Source organism: Octopus bimaculoides, chromosome 9, assembly GCF_046866305.1.
Source record: "Octopus bimaculoides isolate indiv1 chromosome 9, ASM4686630v1, whole genome shotgun sequence".
In the NCBI taxonomy this organism is placed as follows: domain Eukaryota; kingdom Metazoa; phylum Mollusca; class Cephalopoda; order Octopoda; family Octopodidae; genus Octopus; species Octopus bimaculoides.
The window spans coordinates 68,511,878-68,539,818 of NC_142936.1; the positions used below are offsets into that span (position 1 = coordinate 68,511,878).

The 27,941-nt window shown below is 36.8% G+C and overlaps 1 protein-coding gene across 1 annotated transcript in view; it reads right to left on the minus strand.

The window, feature by feature from the left end:
• The window catches only part of LOC106883046 (annexin A7), a 60,310-nt gene extending 34,532 nt beyond the window's left edge, over positions 1 to 25,778 (minus strand). The window contains exon 1 of the mRNA XM_014933919.3: positions 25,680 to 25,778. Within this exon, the coding sequence (XP_014789405.1) occupies positions 25,680 to 25,682 (3 nt within the window). The 5' untranslated portion in view covers positions 25,683 to 25,778. The remainder of the gene's footprint in view (positions 1 to 25,679) is intronic.
• Positions 25,779 to 27,941: the final 2,163 nt, after the last annotated feature.

The window sequence follows — 27,941 nt, forward strand, 5'->3', positions numbered from 1 at the left end:
GTCAAACGTCATAAAACACACACACACACACACGTGGTGGTGGAGGAGGAGGAATGGTGGTAACATGATGGTGGTTGTAGTGATGTGGTAGTTGTGATGGTAGTTATAGTGATGGTGGTAGTACTTGTAGTAGTGGAGGTGCTAGCAGTATAGTAGTAGATGTAGTAATAGTAGTGGTGGCTGCAGTAGTAATAGTAGTAGCAGCAGCAGAAGCAGATGTTGGCGGTTATGTTTACATCCTTATAACTTAGTAGTTCAGCAAAATCAATCGATAGAATAAGTACCAGGCTTAAAAAGAAAACGGTACTGGGGTTGATTCATTCAACAAAAAATTCTTCAAGGTGGCCACAGTCTAATGACTGAAACAAGTAAAAGATCAAAGATCGTCATCATTTTAAAGTCCACTTCTCCATGCTGGATGCTCCTCCTGTCACTAACCCTCACCTGTTTCCAAGCAAGGTAAATAATTCCCTATGGCTAGATATGTTTTCCTTGAAAGCCCAAGAAACAAACACCTTTGCTTGATATGTGATGCTCATTTACATCATAGACAAAGATACACAAACATACATACACTCACACACATGTAATGAAGGAATAAATATAATATTATCACCTCTATTATTGAACTTACTATATTATATTCTGAAACTAATAAATATAAATATTATAATATTATCACCTTTATTATTGGACTTACTATATTATATTCTGAAACTAATAAATTATCCTTGGAATTTAAGTTTGCATGAAACAATTTCCTTTAAGGAAACTGTCCACTTCTATATACTCTGTTAGCTAGTATTCACAGGAATGCTTAAAGTGTTGAGGAAACTGCTCAGATTTCTAAATCCCCTTTATCCTGATATATATATATATATATATATATATATATATATATTAAATGCGCCCTTTTTTAAAGCCTAGCTAGGCTCATGGGCCCGGTTTCCCCGGTTTCAATGGCGTATGTGTTCCCCAGCTGGACAGGACACCAGTCCATCGCAGTGTTACTCATTTTTGCCAGCTGAGTGGACTGGAGCAACGTGAAATGAAGTGTTTTGCTCAAGAACACAACGCGTTGCCCGGTCCAGGAATCGAAACCACAATCTTACGATCATGATGCTGACACCCTAACCACTAAGCCACGCGCCTCCACATAGATATATATATATATATATATATATATATATATATACACACACACATACACAGGAACTGTGCCATATTTTTTTTGGGGGGGGGGGGGTCTTAGGACAGTAGCAACACAACGGGGTGAGAGGATGGGGCTGAGGGGAAGACCACACTGTAGCTAAAAACTATGACACACACACGCACACATAAAAACAAGGACACCAATGCATGTGCACATAAGGATACACATCTTAGAAAAGTAGAATGGAGTAAGTAGAGCAAGAACACACAGGAAAACGAAAAGTATTGCTGAAGAGGTCACAGATGTGTGATGAAAGATTTGTGGACAATGGACATGAGTTGAAATGGGCCTGCTTAGCCATCATTAGATATTGTGGTGTATTTTGAGTTCATCTTGGTATATTGGATACATTAAGTTAAAATTTTCTGGTGTTGGTGGCACTTTGTAGAGTAATAGTTAGGTTATAGAGTAGGTTATGATGGAAGAATTTTATTGATTAAATTTGGAGTTGTGCTATAGTTCAGAATTCAGTCATGCATGCAGAATTTTGTAATCAGCTGTGTCTCTTTAGGTGTGTCAGCTTCAGGTCTTGGAGTTGTTTTTTATAATATATATATATATATATATATATATATATATATATATATATATATATATATACACACATATATATGTATATGCATATACATACATATACATACATATATATATGGGAGAATATACACATATATGTATATACATACACATACATATATATATACTGCCTGATTGGCACCCGTGCCAGAGGCACATAGAAAGCACCATTCGAGCGTGGTCGTTGCCAGTGCCGCTTGACTGGCCCCCATGCCAGTGGCATGTAAAAAGCATCATTAAAGCATGGCCGATGGCAGTACCGCCTGACTGGCCCTCGTGCCAGTGGCATGTAAAAAGCACCCACTACACTCTCAGAGTGGTTGGCATTAGGAAGGGCATCCAGCTGTAGAAACATTGCCAGATCGGATTGGAGCCTAGTGCAGCCTTCTGGCTCGCTAGCTGTCAGTCAAACCATCCAACCCATGCCAGCATCATAAGCAGAAGTTAAACGAAATGACGATGATACATATATATACTAATATATGTATATACATACATATATATACACATATATGTATATACAAACACGTACATATATACACATCTATGTATATACATACAGACACATATATACACACATGTATATACATACACATACATATATAGATACATGTATGTACATACACACACATATATACACACATGTATATACATACACATACATATATAGATACATGTATGTACATACACACACACATATATATATATATATATATATATATATATATATATACATATGTATATGCATAAACAAACATATATACATATGTATATGCATACAAACATATATATATACATACACATACATACATATGTATATACATACATATACATACATGCATACATATGTATATACATACACATACATACATGCATACATACATATGTATATACATACACATACATACATGCATACATATGTATATACATACACATACATACATGCATACATATGTATATACATACACATACATACATGCATACATATGTATATACATACACATACATACATGCATACATATGTATATACATACACATACATACATGCATACATATGTATATACATACACACACATACATGCATACATATGTATATACATACACACATTTGTATATACAAACATACATATATACATACATACACATACATATATACATACATATGTATATACATACACATAAATACATATTTATATACATACACATACATACATATTTATATACATGCACCTCTCCTTCATTGGACACTAAACTGCTTCTTTCAATTTCCGGCTACCAACTTCATTCACAAAGCTTTGATCAGCCCAGGTTTATAGCAAAAGATATTAATTCACGCTTCCATGCAGTGCATCTGAACCCGAGACCACGTTCTTTGGAAGCAAATATCTTAACCCACACAGCCGCAACAACTCATAACTTTCTTACTACTTTGACCTAGATATTATGCAGCCAACATTCAATTTGAACTTCTGTAGGTCATGAGGAGAGCAGGAAAAGAGACATCTATGAAGCGATCCACGGTGTAAAAAAAGAAAAGAAAGAAAGACTGCAGAGTAGCACTAGAAAAGGAAACAATATTGTGTCACAATATCTTATATACTGCATAACCAAAGAAATTCTATGAGCTTCTGGCAGTTTGTCAGGATTCACATTACCACGTTAATCATCAATGTAAATTAATACGGTAGGGAAAGTGCATGCAGTTGATAGAAGCTGAACTAAAAGTATACATAATTGGATATTTTGTATAATAAACTAGGCCTGACAAACTTTATATCAGATAATTAGTTGGTTTTGTGCTAATACTTTATGAGACCAGAAGAATGTAGTAATGAAAATCAGCACCATGCTGTGGCTGATGATGGTGGTGATGATGATGGTAGTGGTGGTGTTGATAGCAGTGTGATGTTGTTGCTGTTGGTGGCAGTAGTAATGGTGGTGGTGGTGGTGGTGGTAGGCCCTGGTTATCACTCAATGGTTAACTACTTCCTTTACGCCTACAACTATGTCTAACTTCTTTTTAACCTACACCATTTACTTACAGGTGAAGGTCAGGCTGCTGAGAGCAAAAAACAGCCTGATAGAAATAGCAGCCAAATCTACCTCAAATCACTTCCTACTGTCTTAAAAATGAAAGGACACATTAAAATATTCCTAGGTATAAAATGTTTGAAATAGCAGCCAAACCTATCTCAAATCACTCACTATCATCTTAAAATAGGAAGGACACATTGAATGAGGTGGTGCTAGATATGAAATATCTGAAATAGCAGTTATATCTACCTGAAACCACACCTACCATCTTAAAAAAAAGGAAGAACACATTGAATAAGGTAATCTTAGTCTTAGATATAAAGTATCTGAAATAGTGGCTAAATCTACCTCAAATCACTCCTTACCGTCTTAGAAAAATGAAAAGGACAGATTGAATATCTTAGTTTGATTAAAGTTGGGATGGTCACAGTTGGAATAACTTTGATTGTAAGTCTGTTCTAAACCAATATAAATAGATTGTAAGAAAACAATGACAGATGCAAGTGTACAACTGAATACACACACACAGTCATCACTAAGCGAGAACAGGTGATGTAAGCTGACAAAGGATTGGCACAGCTGCTGACATCCGACAAAGCAGATGGGGAAATGACAACTCATTAAACAAACAGGTTCACAGACCAGGTAGACTGTTCGTCAGCTTGACGATGAGCCATCAGTCATTCAAGTAACTGGATCCCTACCCATGAAATTAACTTGTAGGTGGCTGAGCATTCTGCAGACATCTTTTTATCTTTTATCTTTTACTTCTTTCAATCACTGGATTGTGGCCATGCTGGGGCATTGACCTGAAAGGTTTAAGTCAAATAAATCAACCAATCAACCCCAGTACTAATTTTTTAAGCCTGGTCCTTACTCTATCAGTCTCTTTCGCACAACTGCTTTGTTTCATTGATGTAAACAAACCAACACTAGTTACCAAGTAGTGGTGGGGAACAAACACAACCACAAAGAAACACACACACACAACAAGCTTCACACAGTCTATCTACCAAATTCACTCAGAAGACATTGGTCGGCTCAGGGCTATAATAAAAAAACACTTGCCCAAGGTATGTGCCTTGGGACTGAACCTGAGACCACATTGCTGCAAAGTGAGCTTCTTAACCACACAGCCATACCTGCACCTTACTTATCTTCAATGCAATTCTCAGGATTAATCAGTATAACACAAGATGACAAGGGTGGCGCTTTTGGAATTACACAGGTACAATCCAAAGAGGAAAAAAGTTACCCCTATTACTGGACTGATACTAAAAGTAATTGGCTCTGAAAGAATTTAAAACATAGTTAACCTCAGTGGGATTTCAACTCAGTGTGCAAAACAGTGGATAGTAATATATTCAAAGAGAATACAATCCATAAAATTAAGGCTATTTTAATCCTTCGGCATTTAAACTAGCCAAATCTGGCTCAAATATTCTACATTTTACATACAAACTGGCCATATCTAACCTCTCACACCTAACCTATCACATCATCGGAACCCCAAAGCTATAAGATAACGCATGTTTAATTCAAAACAATTTGAATAAAAAGAAATTATATTTAACACAGTAACTGAACACTAAAGGATTAAGGAGATGCAATAAGGGGAGTAGGAGATGACTGCATGAAAAATTTCTTTTTCTCACATAGCCTTTTTTAAAAAAAATAATGAAGAATTTCGTAAAATGACTGACATTATTAAGCTAGTGTTTGGAGCATAAATTAACATGGAATCTTAATTGAAGGTTTTAATCCAGATCACTTTAGAATACTATTTTACTTGTTTCAGTCATTTGACTGCGGCCATGCTGGAGCACCGCCTTTAGTCAATCAAATCGACCCCAGGACTTATTCTTTGTAAGCCTAGTACTTATTCTATCGGTCTCTTTTTGCTGAACCACTAAGTTACGGGGACGTAAACACACTAGCATCAGTTGTCAAGCGATGGTGGGGGGACAAACACAGACACACAAACACACACACACACACATATACATACATATACATATATACAACGGGCTTCTTTCAGTTTCCGTCTACCAAATCCACTCACAAGGCTTTGGTCGGCCCGAGACTATAGTAGAAGACACTTGCCCAAGATGCCACGCAGTGGGACTGAACCCGGAACCATGTGGTTGGTAAGCAAGCTACTTACCACACATGTGAAAGTTTGTAACATAAAACCCTTTTCGTGTCAAACCAAATGAGGCCATTTGGTATGAAAAAGGTTAAGGGGTAGCACTGATTCTTGACAAAACCACAAATTTGTAAGGAGACAAGTAGTCAACGCAATCTACTACAGCAAACAAGGGGCAAGCCAATGTTGTGGCCTCTACATGGTCACTCAATCCACTAGAAATAGCAACCAAGTCTCACTCAAATCACACCCTGCTATTTTTTTTAAATTGACCCATTAGATAATGTAGTCCAGATAAACACACCACTTGAGAAAAGATAGGATGGTTACAGTTGGAATGCATTTAATCATAAGTTCACTTATTCACTATTGACCTCAGACAAAACAACAACAGATATTTATTTATTTATTTATTTAAGCCTAAAAGGGAGCTTCTACATGTCTGATCAACCAATTAGAAATAGTAATCAATTCTCAAATAATATGAAAGGATAACTCTAAGAAAATGGAAGTGTCATGACAGATGCAAGTGTACAACTGAACACACACACAGAGTCATAGTGATAGTAGCTCTGTTCAATGAGGGTTGATCTGGTGTCTAACAACAACAAAGATTCTAAGATTAATGGCAAAGTTTATTTGGTATCTTTTGCAAAGAGATTGGCAGTGGCAATAACTGGGTGCAAAACTGGTTGTGTGGATAAGAAATTCACTTAGCAATCATGTAGTTTTGGGTTCAATCCAACTGCATTACACCTTGGGAAAAGTATCTTCTACTTGCTAAACATTGGCCAATGTTTTTTGAGAAGAACTAGCAGAGGAAAAATGTATGGAAGCCCATAAGGACGTTTGTATGGACTACGTATGTGCATGAGTATTAGTGTGGATGCATGCATGCATGCATCTCTCATTGAGAGAGACACATGAACATCTGAGTGAAAAAACGAAAACTTGGTGCTCAGTAAATGAGGTCCTATGTTAATATTTGTTCTGCTCTAAGTTACCAGACACTACCTTGTCACATTTGCTACTGGAAATGTGAGTGAAATAGAATCCAAAGCAAATGTTTTCAAAGTGAAATTTTAAACCACACAATTTATTTATTTAGTTTCTTAAGAAAAATATAGACCCGTAATGTTTCTGCATTCTTCACAGATATAAGCTGCAATAAAAGATTCATGCAACTTACATGTATACATATAATTATAGACACACATTTATAAATATTTATATGGGCTTCCATACATTTTCCCCTCTATGAGTTCTACTCACAACATATGACAACTCAGAGCAATAGTAAAAACATTTTCACAAGATACTGCACTGAGATGTTCTAATATTTTATGCTTTGTGTGGGTATGATTATTATTTGCAAAGTTGCTCTTTATTTCAATATTTCCATATATAGACAATGAATAGAAATAGTAGAAACATGCTACATAATTCCTTACAGATTAAATTTTACTCCGATTGACTCATCCCTCTGGGGAGAGTGTTACTAAATGCCTGTGCTTATATTTTATAAAAAGTGCTATGGTCTCAATTCTTAACCTACTAATGTTCCATGTGGAAAAAAATCTTCCCTGAATTTCCCTCAAAATGTAATTACTGCCATCTTCAATGAGATGTCTCACTTCTTAAAATATTTAATTAATAAGTTACAAGTTATGACATGCTGATGATTTCTAAAAAGAAAGAAATGGTACAGTACTTGATTACTAATGTCTAGGAAATTTAAGAACACTGTATTAAGTAAATAATAAGAAAAAAATTATATATGTAAGCTCAATGCATCTTTTTCCTTAATTTCAAATTTCTAATCCTACCTTGTCCTATGATGAAATGATTGTAATAGCGGTGACCATTGGTGAGGCCACGTACATTAAGGTAGCATCTTTGCCCTTAAATATCAAATATTTCTTTAGATAATACTTAATCCTTTAGCATTTAAACTAGACATATCAGACTAAAATATTCTAGCTGTTTTATATTCAAGCCAGCCAGATTTGACTTCTCACACCTACCTTGCAATGTCTCAAAACCTCGAAGCTACAAGATATCTTTTAAATTTTATTTATTTCAGTCATTAGACTGTGGCCATGTTGGGGCACCACCATGAGCAATTCGTTTCAGTCAAATGAATCGACCCCATTACTTATTTTTAAGTTAAGCCTAGTACTTATTCCATCAATCTCTTTTGTTGAACCACTAAGTTACACTGACGTAAACACACCAACACTGGTTGTCAAGTGGTGGTGGGATACAAAAACAGACACAAACACACACACACACACACACATATATATATATATCATCATCATCATCATCATCATCATCGTTTAATGTCCGCTTTCCATGCTAACATGGGTTGGACGATTTGACTGAGGACTGGTGAAACCGGATGGCAACACCGGGCTCCAATCTAATTTGGCAGAGTTTCTACAGTTGGATGCCCTTCCTAACGCCAACCACTCAGAGAGTGTAGTGGGTGCTTTTACGTGTCACCCGCACGAAAACGGCCACGCTCGAAATGGTGTCTTTTATGTGCCACCCGCACAAGCCAGTCCAGGGGCACTGGCAACGATCTCACTCGAAAATCCTACAGGAGCCAGTCAGGCGGTACTGGCAATGGCCACGCTCAAAATGGTGTATCTCATGTGCCACCCACACAAGAGCCAGTCCAGGGGTACTGGCAACAATCTTACTTGGCTTGCCGGGTCTTCTCACGCACAGCACATTTCCAAAGGTCTTGGTCAGTAGTCATCGCCTCGGTGAGGCCCAATGTACGAAGGTCTTGCCTCACCACCTCAGCCCAGGTCTTCCTGGGCCTACCTCTTCCACGGGTTCCCTCAACTGTTAGGGTGTGGCAATTTTTCACGCAGCTATCCTCATCCATTCTCACCACATGTCCATACCAGCGCAATCGTCTCTCTTGCACACCACAACTGATGCTTCTAATGTTCAGCTTTTCTCTCAAGATACTTACATTCTGACGGGTATTCACATTGACATTACACATCCAACGGAGCATACTGGCTTCATTCCTTGCGAGCTTACGTATGTCCTCAGCAGTTACAGCCCATGTTTCACTGCCATGTAGCATGGCTGTTCGTACGCATGCGTCATACAGTCTGCCTTTTACTCTGAGTGAGAGTCCCTTTGTCGCCAGCAGGGGTAAGAGCTCTCTAAACTTTGCCCAGGCTATTCTTATTCTAGCAGCTACACTTTCAGCGCACCCACCCCCACTACTAACTTGGTCACCCAGATAGCGGAAGCTATCGACTACCTCTAGTTTTTCACCCTGGAATGAGATAGAAGTTGTTTCCTGTTTGTTTACAGTCTTTATTGCACCTGAACATCTGCCACAAACAAAAACTAACTTGCTAGTTAACCTGCCTTTGATGTTGCTGCACCTCTTATGTGTCCATAGCTTGCACCGGGTACATCTTATAGAGTTACTACCTACACCTTTTCTACATACTGAGCAGGGCCATCTACCTGAAGGGGTTTGTGTTTTATCTACCTTCCTACTTATTAGGATTTTGGTTTTAGCTAGGTTGACTCTAAGGACCTTCAATTCTAGACCTAGCTTCCACACCTGAAACTTCTCTAGTTCTGATAGTGACTCCGCAATTAGGGCAAGGTCATCAGCATAGAGGAGCTCCCAGGGGCAACCTGTCTTGAACTCCTCTGTGATTGCCTGGAGGACTATGATAAATAAGAGGGGGCTGAGGACGGAACCTTGGTGGACCCCTACCTCTACCCAGAATTCATTGCTGTACTCATTTCCAACCCTCACCTTACTGGCAGCATCTCTGTACATGGCTCGCACAGCTCTCACTAACCATTCTTCTATCCCAAGTTTCCTCATTGACCACCAGATAAGGGATCGGGGGACCCTGTCAAAGGCTTTCTCCATGTCAACGAAAGCCAGGTACAGAGGTTTATCCTTAGCTAGGTATTTCTCCTGCAGCTGTCTCACTAGAAATAAGGCATCAGTAGTGCTTTTACCTGGCACGAACCCAAACTGCATCTCATCTAAATTGATTCGCTCCCTAATTAGTTGGGCTATGACCCTCTCTGTCACTTTCATAACCTGATCTAACAGCTTGATGCCTCTGTAATTATTTGTATCTAAAGCGTCACCTTTACCTTTGTAGCAGTTGACTATGATGCTGCTACACCAGTCATTGGGTATGACTCCTTCGTGTATCACCTGGTTCGTAATACGGGTGACTAGGTTATAGCCAACACTGCCAGATATTTTGAGCATCTCTGCAGTGATTCCTGATGGGCCGGGGGCTTTCCCGGTCTTCATACTCTTAATTGCTTTATCTACCCTGGTACTATCAACTCGGATAGCTGGTCCCTCTATTGGGTCGACATACGGCAGGCTCTCTTCCTCCCATTCATTCTCTTTATTAAGCAATCTATCGTAGTGGCATCTCCAGACCTCTTTCTTTGCATCCTCATTTAGTGCAAGCGTACCATCATCCATGCGAACACATTTCTCTCCTACAACATCACTATTCTCTCTCCTACACTGTCTTGCAACACGAAATACCTCGAGTCTTTGGTCCTCACGGCGCAGAACATTGGCAAATCTTTTCTTATCTGCTTCCCTTCTGGCTAAATAAACCTGTCGCCTAGCCTCCCTTCTGGCACATTGGTACAATTCCCTGCTACCACCGTTCTTCCAGTCCTTCCAAGCCTGTTTCTTTTGTCTAATAGCCCTGTCTACCTCCTTGTTCCACCACCACGTTACTCTGGGTCTAGAGGGGACCTTACACCAGCCACAGATCTGGTCGGTGGCTTTCAACAGGTTGTCCCGCAGAAATCTCCAATTGTCTTCCACGTTGTATGATGCTATATCCCCTTCTATTTCGTTAAATGCTTCAAGTAACTTGTCTCTAAGTCTCTGTCCATTTGCAGGGTCTTTAAGCTTCCACACCCTTCTCCTCCAAGCCGGTCTAATTCTGGGCACCCACTTTGCCTTGATCCCATATATATATATATACCGGAGTAAGCACATGAAATGTGCAACAAGGTGGAAAAAAGAGTACTCAAATACCAGAGGTAGAGTAATATGCTTTATTTAAAAGCAGCAGAAATATAACAAAAAAACCGTTACTCTGAGTTTCACGTTCCCGTTCATCGGACAGTTTTGTTAGAAATGGGATTCTTTCAGTTTCTGTCTACCAAATCCACTCACAAGGCTTTGGTCAGCCTGAGGCTATAATAGAAAACACTCACCAAAGGTGCCAGGCAGTGGGACTGAACCTGGAACCATGTGGTTGAGAAGCAAGCTTCTTACCACACAGCCACACCTGCGCTTATGTATGATTAATTTAAAACAATGTAGGCTCCTGTAGGATTTTCGAGCGAGATCGTTGCCAGTGCCCCTGGACTGGCTTGTGCGGGTGGCACATAAAAGACACCATTTCGAGCGTGGCCGTTTTCGTGCGGGTGACACGTAAAAGCACCCACTACACTCTCTGAGTGGTTGGCGTTAGGAAGGGCATCCAGCTGTAGAAACTCTGCCAAATCAGACTGGAGCCTGGTGTTGCCATCCAGTTTCACCAGTCCTCAGTCAAATCGTCCAACCCATGCTAGCATGGAAAGCGGACGTTAAACAATGATGATGATGATGATGATGAATGTGAATAAGTACTACTTTTGACAGTGTAGTATAAAGTATAAAGTAGCTGAGAATTTAGTCCAGTTGTTGAATAAATTTCATAAAAATCAGATGAGAGGTTTGTTATTTTTATTTCCCTCATCTATTGGTAACAAATACAAAATAGTTTTGGTGACAAGATATGAACCACTCATTCACTGGTTGATAGTCAGGCAAAATATCAACTCAGCCAGTAATTGATTTTTCTTGTAAATCTTATTGATCTGTGTACACTGCTGTTGTACCAGTTCACTCACCCCAACTCTCACTCACAGAAATATTAGCCTTTGGTACACAACAGCAGCAGCAATAACAAAAACAACATCAAACATAGAAAACAAAAATCAATACTAATGAATTATTATGCTACAGTCAACAATGGCAAAACTATAAAATAAATTAATAAAGGTTAATAACATCAACAATAGCACACAAAACCTTTCCAGTCTTGTAAATTCCATATACCACTATTATCCAACATTCTAAATATAACCACTAACTGTTTCATATGTGATAAATTATTCAGCCATATCTCACACTCCCTAACAGTAGCACAGTATGACGAGGACCCTACCACCATGCAGTAGCAGATGGGAGACTTAAATTTCAATGAAACAAAAAAATATATCAGGAAATATTGAGTTATTTCTACAAACAAGACTAATATATTAGAGTAGTTAATTTATTCATGCACTAGACAAACAGACAGACTAGGTGCAGGTGTAACTGTGTAGTTATGAAGTTTGCTTTCCATCAATAGGATTTGGTGTTCAGCCCCACTGCGTGGTACCTTGGGAAGGTATCTTCTAATATAGCCCATAGCCCTTAGTGTGTGTGTGTGTGTGTGTGTGTGTGTGTGCACGCATGGGTGTGCAGATATATGTGTGTGTGTGTGTGTCCTTGTCTTGACATTGAGTGGTAGTTATAGATGATGTATTCCAAAAGTCTGCGAAAATATGTCTAGCAATGGAGAAGAATTACCTTGCTTATAATAAGTGAGGATTGGCAAGAAGGGAACCCAACCATAGAAAATCTGCCTCAAATTCTATCCAACCTATGCAAGCATGGACAAGTGGATAGACTTATACATACAAATATATATACATAATAATAATAATAATAATAATAATAATAATAATAGTAACAACATCGAAAAATACCTTAGGAATGAGAAACCAGGCTCGAAATTTCCCCAAAACACCTGATGAAGGCTGGAGGGTATATCAGCCGAAACATTGTGTTAACAACAAACAAGATGAGGACAAGTATCCATCAAATGTAAACAATGTACATAATTCCTCATCTCTTAACTATAGATCTGTATTCAACTCATTTGTTCTTGTATTTCATGCTGTTTACTGTTTGTGACATCCTGTATCTATATATGTGTATGCATGTGTGTGTGCATATATATATATTATTTATATTATTATTTGAACACCACGCATCCATTTCCAGTTAAGTTTACCTTAATCTTTTTGATGCAACTCTACCCTATACTGTTCTCTCCCCCAATCGTTTTCTCTCTATCTCTCTCTCTCTTCTATCTTCTCTTTTGCCAAACCTCCATCTTTGTTTTTGTTCGATTTCCTTCTATGTCACCACTGTACTGTTTTTGTTACCAACTTTGACCCTCCATAAATGCCAAATCTTATTTTGGCTTTTGTGGGAGCAACTGCCTTTGAAGACTCATATTGTCATTCAATGCTCAAAATGAGGAGTAGATAGGCAGCCAACAACTGATGAAGGGTCGTTTTTTATGTTACTTGTCATGTTTTCCATTTGTTTCTCTCGGTGTTTGCATATTCAACTCATATGTTCTTGTATTTCATGTTTACTGTTTGTTTCGTATTTCATGTTGCTTACTGTTTGTGACGACCTGTACCCATATATGCACAAACACGTGTGGTTTGTGTGTGTGTGTGTGTGTGTCTGTATATATATATATATATACACACCCACATATATATATACACACCCACATATATATATATATACACACCCATATATCTCATGATGATGATGATATATATACACATCCACATACATATATATGCATACATATATACAAACATGTATATACAAATAAACAGATACGTAAATACAAATATATACACACACACACACACACAAATATGCATACATACACATATACACACATACAAACACACACACACACATATACATCCCAGCACGATTACATGTAGTCAACTAAAAGTGAATTTAATCTGTGGGGTATCACTTAATCTGGTTCAACCATTTTTATCCATTGCCTATATATGGAAATAATGAAATAAACTATAGTCTTGCAAAAGATATAACCCATATGAAGTATAAAATAATGGAATAGCTATGTACAGTACCTTGGCAAAGAGCCTTTAGTACTGCCACAAGCTGACCCATGCCTTATGAATAGAATTGATAGTGGGAAAAATGTATGGAACTTCATATGAATGTTTATAAATATATTATGTAGTGAAGAGTGCATAAATATCACGTTTCTACATATTTTCTTAAATGAATAAATAAATGTTGGAAAAAAATAACATAAAATAGCTCCAAACAATTACAGCTGCTTTAATGTGTTCCACATTTAGTAATACTATAGAGCTAGTAACAACAACACCAACAACCAATAACAACAATATAATAGACAACAAAAAGGTGCAGAAGAAATCAATAAAACCAAAAGTGGTTTTTTTTTAAACTAATATGGCTGTGTGGTAAGGGGCTTGCTTTCCAACCACATGGTTCCAGGTTCAGTCCCACTGTGTGGCACCTTGGGCAAGTGTCTTCTGCTATAGCCTCAGGCTGACCAAAGCGTTGTGAGTGGATTTGGTAGACAGAAACTGAAAGAAGCCCATCATATATATATATATATATATATATATATATATATATATATATATATATGTATATGTTTGTGTGTGCGTATGTGTTTGTCCCCCCACCATCACTTGGCAACTGATGTTGGTGTGTTTATGTACCTGTAACTTAGCAATATGGCAAAAGAGACCAATAAAACAAGTACTAGGCTCACAAAGAATCCTGGGGTTGATTTGTTCGACCAAAGGCGGTGCTCCAGCAAGGCCACAGTCAAATGATTGAAACAAGTAAAAGAATAAGAAAAAAAGAATAATATGTAAAATAGTTCACAATGAATAGGAGAGTTGTTTGGATATTAAACTAGTTTGTCATTAAAATCTTGATTAATTTTGATACTAAAAATCAGTGAATGAAAGATGAACTGAGGATTATAATATCACAAACCTCTAAACACAGTAGGAAGGAAATGAGGCTGTATTTATTCTAGTTCTCCATACTATGACATAAAACATAGCAAAAAATGCATCCCAAGGATAATCCACTTTTTCCAGTACCAGAAAATATGTTGGTTGATATGGAATGCTCACACTCTACAAAGAGCTCAAGTAAGATCCACAATAAAATACTGCTCCCATACCTGAGACAGTTATGGAGCTGATGTTACTGTTGTACATTACAAACCATCCAAAAGAGGGGTATCTGATTGTATAGCAAAGACTAACCAACACACTGCAACCTCTGGCCCATAGATTTTCTGTCTCCTCTCTTTAACACTTCTGTCTCTACTATGATGGCCTCTACTCTTCTGAACTAGACAGTTACATACCACCAAACATGCCTGTCTCTTCTACTCTTGACATTTCTACTGTATCTCAACTTCACCACAAGGAACTCCACTAACATACTTACTCAATTTTTCCTCCCTAGAGTGTACCTCCCTTTGGAAATCCTTCTTATTTTGTGTCACCCCGAACTTACAGATGTTCATTCTCATTATAAACTTCTTATAAATTTCACCAGTTTCAGAAGAGCCATGGAAATCGATTCTCCTCTAGACTGTGCCATAAAAGAGTATTGGGAGCATCAACAGCCTGTAAATATATGGCTTACATATATCAAACTTTGTTGCTATTGTGTTGGGGGTATTGCCACCTTGTAGATAAAAGATGCCATTATTACTTGAAATATTGTTTCACATTTTGGCACAATGCCAGTAAATTCTGGGGGAAAATGTGAGTCAATTACATCAACCCCAGAGGTCAACTGGTACTTATTTTATTGACCCCTAAAGGATGAAAGATAAAGTTGACTTTGATGGAATTTGAACTCATAACAAAGACATGAAATGCTGTTAAGCATTTTGCCCAGTGTGCTAACAATTCTGCCAGCTTGCTACTTTTGTTACTTGGAATATCAACTCCTAGATATCAAGCTTCATTGTCATATCAGGAGTACCAAGTCCAAAGAGCACCAAGATGTGAAGTTTCAATGTCACTGGAAGTATCACCAACTTGTAGATATCAAGCTTTTTTTTTTGCTACTTGGAGTATCACCAAGTTGGAGATGTCAACCTTCATTGCTATTACATTGGGAGTATTGCCACTTTATAGATGTCAGCTTTGTTGATATTCAGAGTACAATTACTTTGGAGATATGATTCACCCTATTATTGCTTTAAATAAAATTGTTTAAATAAAATTTGAAGCCATTATTTAAAATAAAATACTAAATTCAGTATCCACTAATAAAAGCTAGATTATTCCTTAAATATTCCTACAAAGCTAGATATTACTCAATTATTCCTAGTGTTGACACTGTTCTAACATTGTGCACTGCTGTGCAACTAGGTGGGTGCACTGTGAGTGCACTGCAGGATTTTTAAAAGTATAATTTAAGGTTTTAGAAAATTCATATTAATGGTTTTAGCACCTTAGAAAAACCTTATTCATAACTTATTGTAACACACAAGTTAAGGTGGCTAGGCGAAATGCTTAGCAGTATTTTGCTGTCATCACATTCCGAGTTCAAATGCCACCAGGATTGACTTTGCCTTTCATCCTTTCGGGGTCAATAAATTAAGAACCAGTTACACACTGGGGTTGATGTAATCAACTGGTCCCCTCCCCAAAAATGTCAGGCCTTGAGCCTATAGTAAAAAGGATTATAAGTCACAAGTATGGTTAATAAAACAAAGATAAGGAATAGTTTCCTTTTTTTTCTCCCAACTCTTCATGAGTAAGTTTTTGTAACATCTGATCTTTAGTACACCATAAAGTCAAAAAGACTGAGAATTAGTTATCTAGATATCTAGATTTAGAGCAGCTTGAGCTTTCTTAAGATGTGTATCAGTTTAAACAGAAACAAGTACTTAACTCTTTTGATACCATCTCACATGTAACCGCCCTTGTTATGTAACACAAATTTCCTGTTTAACCATTTAGCATTTAAACAGGCCGTATCCAGCCCAAATTTTCAACCTGTTTTATGTACAAACTGGACAGATCCGGCCTCTCACACCTCTCTTATAATGTCATTCTAAAAACAATCACATCATTGAAATCTCAAAGTTACAAGATAATGCATGATTAATTCAAACCAATGCAAATAAGTAAGCATGCATTTGACAGAGTAATTCAAATGCTAAAGGGTCAAAAGTGATTTAAATTAAAACACTAGCTTAAGAATGCCACGGTCATTTTAATAAATCCTTTGTTGACCCTTTCGTTACCAACTCAGCTGAAACCGGCTCTGGCTTTGTAGTACAAATGTCTTGTTTTCATAAGTTTTGAATTAACATCTTCCACCAAACCTTAGTCACACTTTTTGTTCCTAACTGAATCACACTTTATGTTCCTTCTACCAAACCTTAATCACACTTTATGTTCCTAACACTAGCTTAATGATAACAAAGTTATTTTACTAAATTCTTTCTTTATATTTAAAATAATTGAAAGAAACACAGAGCATCTCAAAATAAATACGGTGACGAAAGGGTAAAGGCAGCAAGCTGGCAGAAATGTTAGCACACCAGGCGAAATACTTATTGGTATTTCATCTGTCTTTATGTTCTGAGTTCAAATTCCGCCAAGGTCAACTTTGCCTTTCATCTTTTCAGGGTCGACAAATTAAGTACCAGTTGTGTACTAGGGTCGATCTAATCGACTGGCCCCCTCCCAAAAAATTTTGGGCCTTGTGCCAGGAGTAGCAAAGAACAAATTCTTTGTTATTTTAAAAAATTTATTGAAACAAGGTCATGTATTTCAACAGCAATATGGGTAACTAAACAGTTAAAGAAAACAGGCATTACTCTTTAAAAAAAATCCAGACAACACACACTTGGTATTTGTTTAGTAATACATAAAGCAGCAGAATTAAATTAAAGATATCAAGCTTGTTAGTTACCTCTTTCTGAACTCTTTCAATACTATCTTCAAATATTTTCTAATAGAAAGATAACATTTCCTATCATTATTCAAATAATATTTTCTAATTCCACAAGAGCAGGTAAGTCACTTAAATCAAACAACTTGAATGGTACTTTATTTTTTATCACCACCACTACTACTACTACTATTACTACTACTGCTGTTGCTGGTTAGAATGAGTGAGGGTGGTTGTGAAAGTGCCGAAAATTATTTCCTTTCATATAATTAGCCTCAGGATGCTGAAATTCAAAAAAACCAAAACTTAAGAAAATGAAAGAAAGCCGGTACTGATGTGGCATACAAAGTGACATAGTGCAACCTCTACGGAACAAACACGGCAAAGTTGATCATAGGTAGAATTAGAATATAAAGAGCCAAGACAAATACCATGGGGAATTTTTCCTGGCATTCAAATGATTCTGTTAATCCACTGCTCTTATCAACATGCTTGCTTGTCTGCTTCAAGCTCTTGCTTGATGGGGTTGGGGGTCATCCCAGGTTACAGGTTCCAGAAATGTCATCATGTGTAGAGCTGACTAACTCCATGAGTGCTCTCCATTGCTGGAAGTCCTGTGCTAGCACTCTGCATCCTCTAAGGATGCAAAGTGACATTGAGCCCCCCCCCCCCCAAATCACTTCCAACCATCTGGTGCAGGGGCCTCTTCCAGCCCACCATATCAGTATATAAATATTTCCAATTTAATATAAGCAACCACAGCTTGTAAACGAAATGATGGATCCCACTACGGTTTCTACAATGATCATACAGTCACTCAATCCACTAAACTACTTATTCCTTAATTTCACACTGTTGTTGTTTCAAATAATTTTGAAAGCAATGAAGAATTTAGTAAAGTAATTTGGTCGTTATGAAGCAGGTATTTGGCACATGAATTAATGTGAAATTTTGATGGAAGGTTTTAAATTTAGATTACTTTAATGCTTTCCTTACCATATTTCTGTTGAAATACATCGCTTCTGGTTCATTTGATTTTAGGATTAACAAAGAATTTAGTAAAGTAACTTTGTTGTTATTGGAATTTAAAATAACATGAAATTTTGATGACAGGTTTTAATTTAAATCACTTTAAGTAGCAACTGCAAAGGCACTTTTGGTGACCCTGCTCACCTTAGTAAATACAGTATAAATGTACAGGACTTCTGCTAGGTGACTGAGTATTCCACAGACACATGTACCCTTCATGTAATATTCAGGCCAAGGACTTTTGAATTACAGGTACAACCTGTCCAATGGATAACCACACAGTTCTTGTCTATCTAACCTAATGCATCCCAAGATTCCATGCAGTGGTATCAAACTCAAGAATTCATGATTGTGAAGCAAACCACTTTAGTCAAGTTTGCAAAAAAAAATCACAATTTTTTTTTTTTAATCATGTAAAGTTCTCTGAGAAAATTATCCATCTTAAGTTTTTTTTTTATCTTATATAAATCATTTATCATTTAATTAATGACTTGAGGAACCAACTCATAAGACTTTAATCAATCTAGGTCAATTTCTTGAGAAACAGATTCCTTTACATAATTATATTGACCAAATGACTGAGAAATATAATGATGGTATTAAAATACCAAAATTTTTGTATTTACAATAATTACAACACACACACACACACACACACACACACATATTGTGTATGTGAGTGTATCATCATCATCATCATCATTTAATCTCCATTTTCCATGTTGGCATGGCTTGCACTGTTTGACTGGAGCTGGTAAGACCAGGGCCTGCACCAGGCTCTATTGTCTGTTCTGAGATACTTTTTTACAGCTGGATACCCTTCCTAATGCCAACCACTCCACAGAGTGCACTGGCTGCATTTTATGTGGCACCAGCACCAGTATCAATTCTGCTGTATATATATATATATATATATATATATATATATATATATACACAAGGGGGTACTGAAAAGTTCCTACCCTTAAGGGTATCGCAAAAGGCCTGGTTGGAGGCCCAACCTTTCGAGTTCTGTTACAGAGCTTAAAAAAACTGAAGGACTGCTGCAATAAGTGTGTGAATCTGAGAATGGAATATATTTAATAAAATCATAATTAACTGATCCCCCTATATTTTCTTTTACCCAAAGCCAGGAACTTTTCAGCACCCCTTCGTGTATGCATATATATATATATATATATATACACTCACACACACACACACACATAGCCAGTAGTTCATATATCCCAAAAAGACGCACACCCTAAAGCATCAGAGAAGTAATATATTTTTTAGAACATCCAAAAAAGAAGAACATTCTTAAAAAATAAAAACACATCCTAAATATATATATATTGAAATGAGTTTTCAATTCGCAATTACTTTGAAATGTATTTCTATTTTCTTCTAAGAAATGTTTTTGTTTTGAGGATGCTAGCGTAATAACTTTCAGCAAATTAAAAAATCTGTAATAATGACATTTTATAATAAGTAACTTTTAAGCATTCAACATATTCGTTTTGCTCAAGTTTCTTTTTGTATTTTCCCAGGTTGTTTTTGTTTCATTGTCAATCCTGGAGACATATTATCTAAATCTGAATGGCTTTCAAACTTAAAAACTTCAGGCATCTGTAACAATTGAGTTAATCCAAGTGGAACACCATAAAACTGTCTCTGTCGGCCAATTCATTGTCCCTTTAATCTTCAGTACTGACCATGCACATCCAATGCCATAATATTAGCATAACAATAACATCACAGACTGACTGGATGTGCAGATGTTGTTTGAATACATATAGAAGAACATTATAAATGCATAACAAAAAAAAACTTGTGCTAGAAATTTTAGGACAGAGGAAAGTAGACTTAGTTGGAACATATCTCACAAAAAGGCTTATTTTTCAACATATGGCTGTATTGGTAAATCCACATCATCATCATCATTGGTATAGTTATATACATATTTACAATAAACTCAGTAAACCCGTTCAGTAATGGCATAGAGAGATTCTTGAAGAAAGTTAATATTTGTGATTCATGTCTGAATGTCCTGACATGCTCCATGGTGGGGCAAGTTGGCTTATGCTAGGGGAGGGGGACATACCAGTATGTTCCAACATACTGTTGTTCCAACATGGGACAATTAAGAGTACATTGCTATTATATAAGAATTTAATATAGAAAAAAATATTGGTGGGCACACACACACACACACACACACACACACACGAAACAAAGCCAACTCATGAATTTTTTGAAACTCTTCTTCCCACTCCCAGAAAAAGTTTTTCACAACAAATTCTAATATAATCAAAATCTACACCATCTGAAGCATATTTGTAGAAAATTTCATTTAAAAAATATCCATTTTTCTGAAAGTTGTGAAGAAATAGAATCGGCAGGGTGTGGTTCACACTTATGTAAGTATGTCTAACTATTACCAACATCATTTAACATTCATTTTTCCCATGATTGCATGGATCAGACAGAGTTCATGGAAGTATATTTTCCTAAAGTCAGATGCCCTTCTTGTTGCCAACCTTCATGTTTCCAAAATTTCCCTACAGCCAAAATTGTTTTCCACAGACGAATGGGAAAGAACAATGTCACTTGCACAGCAGTGATACTTATTTACAACAACCATCATGTGATGCCAAGAACTGGACATATATCTACACTTATATACATATATGATGGGCATCTTTCAGTTTTCATCTATCAAAGCCATTCACAAGGCTTTGGTTGGCCTGAGGCAACAATAGAAAACATTTGCCCAAGGTGCCATGCAGTGAGACTGAACCTGAAACCACAAGGTTGGAAAGCAAGTTTCTTAACCACACACCAACATTTGTGCCTTTATTTACATTGGAATAATTTCAGTTTTCAATTCTGTTTTGCTCTTTAGACAAAATGTTTTCCCTATGGCTTTGTAAGATTTGTAAAAGTTGTGTGATTATGAATCTTGCAAGTGGTTTTGGGTACAGTCCCACTACAGGGCATCTTGGACAAGTGTCTTCTACTATAGCCTCTTGTGAGTGGATTTGTTTGGAAATTGAAAGAAGCCCATCATGTATATGTGAGAGTGTATCTGTGTGTTTGTCTTTCACCACAGCTTGAGAACTAGTGCTGGTTGATTACATCCCCGTAACTTAGCAATTCAGCAAAAGAGAGCAAAAGAATCAGTTCCAGGCTTCAAATTAAGTATAAGAGTCGACTTGTTTGACTAAACCCTTCAAAATGGTGCCCCAGTATGGCCACAGTCCTACATCTGAAACAAGTAAATGGTAAAAGATAAGAAGCAAAAATAAAGTTTGGACTAATACTTCTTGTTGTTTTGAAAGCTATTAACTGTTGTTCAGTTGCTGGAATTTAAGTAGTAATATATGCGTTAACGACAGTGTTGTGTTAACTACATATAAATCAAAGAGACAAACAATAATAATTATAGTAACAACTATAATTAAGACAAGTGAGGAATGAACAACTGCAGTCTTAATTTCCTGCTAACAATGTTAAACACACAAAAAGCTAGCTTTAAGTGGGCAAAGTTTATAGCATATTTCCATGCATGGATCAGAAACGGAAGAAATTATTGAAGTTGAAACTAAGGTGTTTGATGGATGGTTGGTTGATCCCTCCAGTCACGCTAGACAGCACATAAAAAGAGAGAGGGGTTAAACATAAAAGGTGCAGAATGGATGTACATACGAGCAGTGGCGGACTGAGTCTAAACATATTAGTTGCCAAGAGACTAAGGGGACCCACCCGCAACTACAATGCTATCATTTATTTTTTTTGATTAATTAATTAATTTATTTTTTGTTAAAAGTATTCTTTTCAACTGTCTATAAACACAACCAGGCTGAAATAATTAATACATTCTTCCAGGAGTGAATAAAAAATTCTCAAACTTGAGGGGCTAGGCTCCTTAGATACTAACACGCCCCCCACCCGCCTATATGGATTCTAGTGACGCAGGGGCCCACTTGTCATCGGGCAAGCTAGCAACTTGGCCAGTCCACCACTGCATACGAGGCTCGGTGGTAGACAATAAATAAAGGAAGAAGTCTACATACACTCACGGTGAGGGAGAGAGAATGTAAGAATCTTACAGAAGAGACAGACAGACAGAGAGGGAGAGAGTGAATGAAAGTATATGGAAGTTATGTAAACGAGAAATTTGTTTTAATTTTATTTTGAGGTAATAAATATCTTTCTTTCGAAAAATTGTATTCATTTTATCATTTTGGATAAGCACCAAGAAATTAGATAAAGATTAAATTACAATTCTTGTATGTTTATGCTGTTTCCTGATATTACCCGTAGTAACAAAACTATACTTCCAAAGAAATCTGTCATGTGACATGTAACAGACTAATACATACTGAATTAAAAATAATAACGCTATAATATTGAGCTGTTCCCATTGGTATATTTCGTGTTTTCAAATCAACTAAAAAAAACTGTTTACAAATAAAACTTTTTAACGTATTTAAAATTTTTGAAGAAAAAAATCTATTTCCACTCTTTATTCTCTAACCAACATTCTTTGTTTTGTATAATTTAATTCCCAATCTAAGACAGCTGAAAACTAGACTGATATTAAATGGATTAAATTAACTGAATTATATATTACAACTGTTTAAAACTATTTCGTCACATTTGTATGACTTTAAAGTTATTTTCCTAAACTCTTCATCATTTTTCACAAATGAATTAAAACAAAACCAATGTATTTCAACAAAAATAAAGTAACAGAGGGGAGGGGCAAGAAAGTGGTACTAAAAGTACATTCACCCCCAGGGTGCTAAAAAGTACCTTTGCCCACCAGATCGTTATAACTCTTGCCACGCTAGTGGGAACAATCAACGAATCCCTCATAGACTCTGAAAGCTTAAATCTACAAAGTTGGGAGTAATTTTCGATATAGAACTTCTTTGTCCTTTCCAAATAGTAACAACACAGTTTTTCTATAAACTTCTTTAGGACCCGTTCAAGTCTTTTAGAAAGACTGAACGTCACAACTGATCAATACTCCCAACATTAAACATTGATTGTATTCGTATATCGATAGTATAGTGATGAGAGTGGGTTCTGGAATATGTGTCTGGATGTTTTTACGTGTTTCTGTTGCTGTTTGGTGTCTGTGAACAATTTTAATGAACAAATGTAAAATGGGTCTGTGATGACGAAAATGCATCGTTTTAGCATTCTTTCGGTTTATGAACTAGCACTCCGTCGCTTACAACGACGAGTATTTCCAAGTGCTCGATCAACGGAACAGCCTATTCGTGCAAATGGTCGAGCACTCCAAAGATACGCATACCCTTAAAGTAATTCTCAGGGAGAATGTGACAAGGTTGGCCCTTTGAAATACAGGTACTACTTATTTTTGCCATCTTCTGAAATTAAATGTTTTGCACAACGTGCCGCCAGGAATCGAAATTACAGCCTTACGGTCGTAAGCCGAATGCCCAACCACAAAAACAAGCGCCTTCATAAAGGCTGAAAAATGGTAACATTGACAGCATTTGACAATGTCCAGACGGACGGGTCGGATAGACAGACACCTTATCCTTTTTCTTTCTCTTTTTTTTTTTTACCTAAAAAAAAAAATAATAATAATTTCCTTGGGTTCCTATTATTTCAACAATGGAAACTTTTCGAATTTTTAAGGTTTCCCGCTATCCATGCTCCATTAAAAAAAAAAAAATTTGAATTAAAAAAATAAATCCATTCAAATATCAATTCTGATTGCCGACAATTTTTCAATTACAATTTATGATCCTAAATCGAAAGAATATCATCATTATAATCCTCGCAGGAACCAAGAATACCAGTTATATACTGCAGTCAAATTAACTAAATAAAGGTTGATTAGCCGCTTACTGTCCTTGCAAATATATACATACATGCACACACGCAAGCATACACAGATACAGACATACACAAACATAAACGGGATGTCTGTATTGACTTCATGCAGATGTGAATGCAGAGAAGAATATTAATAAAGAAAAATATATATAGATAATCGTTTTGATCTAGGTACCAATTTCGAGGGAAGGGTATCAATCGATATCATCGATCTTAATAATTTAGAATGATAGAAAACATGGCATTTTGTAGCTTTAGTTTTATTATTCCATTCGCGTATAAGATGCTTTGTAAGAATAAAAATAGGTTGGTGGAAGAATACAGTAGATTGAATTTAACCTCAGTAAAAAAAATTTGAATTGTTAGAAATATCTGCTAAACTATAGTCTTAAACGAGGAACACCTCGGATGATGGAATTGTAGATTTCCTGTGCGTGAATAGAAAAAAATGGGGATGGTCACAGCTGGAATGCTCCAGCAGGACTGACATGGGGTCAAACAACAACAGGTATGAACTTTTATTTTTAGGGGTATCTAATAACGAAATATTAAGATAGATTTGTTCAGAAAATCCAAAGTTTAAGTGAACCCCTATCTGGATTCGAACGCAGAAGGACGAAAGTATATACGCTGATCTTAGTAATTAGGTCTCGCAATCCAGTTCATGCCAACTCACCCACTTTACTATATTAATATAAGTTAAACTAATTATGTAGAAATAATAATTTCGATGGATTTTTTTTTTTTTTCGGAGATAATACAAAATCAAAGCTGGGTCGAGCACTCGATCAACTAAAGAATTATTGTCGCACTACGACATTTCTGAAAGAGGTGAGGAAAAAAATCGATGAAGTATCGAGTTTCTCGTGTTAATTAGTTTTCCAGTAATGTTACTAACTGTCATATTATGATCAAAAACTAAAAAAACCAAACCAGATACTTACCATCGTTGTTGAAATAATGAGTTTCTCAGAGTTTTAAGTAATACAGGACTTCGAAAACCGAATGAAGTTAGGTAGGTGGGTTCTAACACACACACTCTCTCTCTCTCTCCCTGTCCCTCTTTCGTTCTTTCTTTTCCCTCCTCTCACTCTTTCTTTCTCTCTCTACTCACCCATTTTGTCTCTGTGTACCCGCTCTTTCTGTTTGCCCTCTCTCTCTCACTCTCTCCTTCTCTGGCTTCCTGTCTCTTTCTCTCTATCGTCCCTGGCTGCTTCTTATAACTTTCTTGTTCCTTCTCTCTCTCTCATTTCTTTTAGCTTCACCTTCCCCCTCTCTCTTATTCTTTTTTCTGACGTCTCTGACACACCCCTGACGCTTTCCTTCTCTCTTTCTCTCTCTCACTCATTCTTTGTATATATATGTTGTGGAGTAGGTGTAGCAAAAGATGTTGAGGTAGCAGATGAAATAGGCATACGGACGACATCAATGTAAAATAATGGGAAAGCATCGGATTGTGGTTTAAATAATTTATTTAAACGATATTTGCATTTACTTGTATACACCAAAAAATTCACTACCTGACATTACCAACTTACTTCGAGTTGTCGAAGAAGAAAATAACAGGGGAAATATTGTGTCGATATGATGAGGTAGAAGCGGGCATGTTTTGTGTGCGTTGGTCATTCAGTAGTGTCTGTTTATGTTCTCCATCTGCTGCTGTGTTGAGTCGTTCATGCTGAATACGTGGTTCCCTGTTGGCTGCTTAACTGGCGGAAGATACCTGTTGGCTGTCTTGCCTGTAGCTATCTGCCTCTGTCGTATGTCTGACGGCTAGAAGGACAAACATATCACAGGAGTAATTTCTACCTATGTAAGTCGTCCCCTGTCCACTTGAACCTTAAATGACACGGCTCAGGTCGTCGGTCGAAGGGAAAAGCATTCCATCATTTTTTGACTGGACAAAGGAATTTCTTTCGCGCCTGTTTGGCCAGTGGTGGATCAGACGAGCGAAAATCCTTAGATTCGGTTTCAAATTTCAGCTCGGAAAAAAGAAACGTTAGTTTTTACATATGTATTACATCTTAATTCTAACACACTGCCTACGACCCCAAAGAAATCCCAAAGTGGAAATCTGAAGTTATTTCGTTCTTGTGTCAAAAACCATAACGTATCGACATTGCATTTGTTGCACAAAAAGTAAATAAATAAAAACGAAACAGCCAAAATGAGGATATAATTTTCATCATAGTTATTTCATTTAATGAAAACGAATAAAAAGTTAAGCTTCTGAAACAGTGAAATACTTGAACTAAATAATCTACTGTATAATCGTACTATTAACAGCGAAAGCTTATTCACTAAAAGTAATGAGTGGGCGGTATAATAAAACTATTTGAAACTTTCTTGTCGGAATTTTAGAAATTGTGTGAAAGAAATAGCAAAGGAAATTTAAAAAGTACGCAAAATACTTTACAAATAATAATTCAAAATAATTTTTTAAGCTTGAAGAATAAAATAAAGTGAAAATTCCTTTCATACTTCACCATTAATATTTCTTTAATTTATTTATTTTGTTTGGCAATCCTTCGTTTTAGCCCGAAGAAACGTCAGATGGATCAGCTGGTTGTTCGTTAATTTCCGTAAAAATTTTTATGTATTTACTTTTGTTTTCATGACATGTGGAAGGTGACATTTGCTTTGAAGTTGAACAGAAAGAGAAAGAGAGGAGAATGTGAAAGATGTATTACGTGTATATGAAAGAAGTGTGTGTATCTGCGTGTGCGTGCATGCGCGAGCGCGCTGTGTTCAGCTCTATGTATTCTGACACTTCTGCACGTGTCAGACCAGTGGCCACTACCAACACCCTACATGTCACACAGATATTCTTGCTGAACATCAGGGGCCTTGTAACGTCCCAACAATACAAACCACAGTACCTCAGTGACATGTAATCAAGCAATATGCGTGTCACTAACCAGAAACTATGCTGGCCTTATGGAGGACATATGTCCTCAGCCGTCTGGACTGCTGCTCTCAACTGTGGTCACCCTACAGTGTCAGATTAATAACGGAACTTGAAGTGGTTCAGCGGTGTTACACAAGGAAGATTGCATCAATGGAACAACTGAGCTACTGGGAGAGACTGAAAGAACTACGATTCTTCTCTCGGGAACGAAGACAGGAGAGGTATGCAATTATATTTGTGTGGAAGATACTAAAGGGGCTGACACCAAATTTTGGAATCGAAAGTTATATCAGACGTC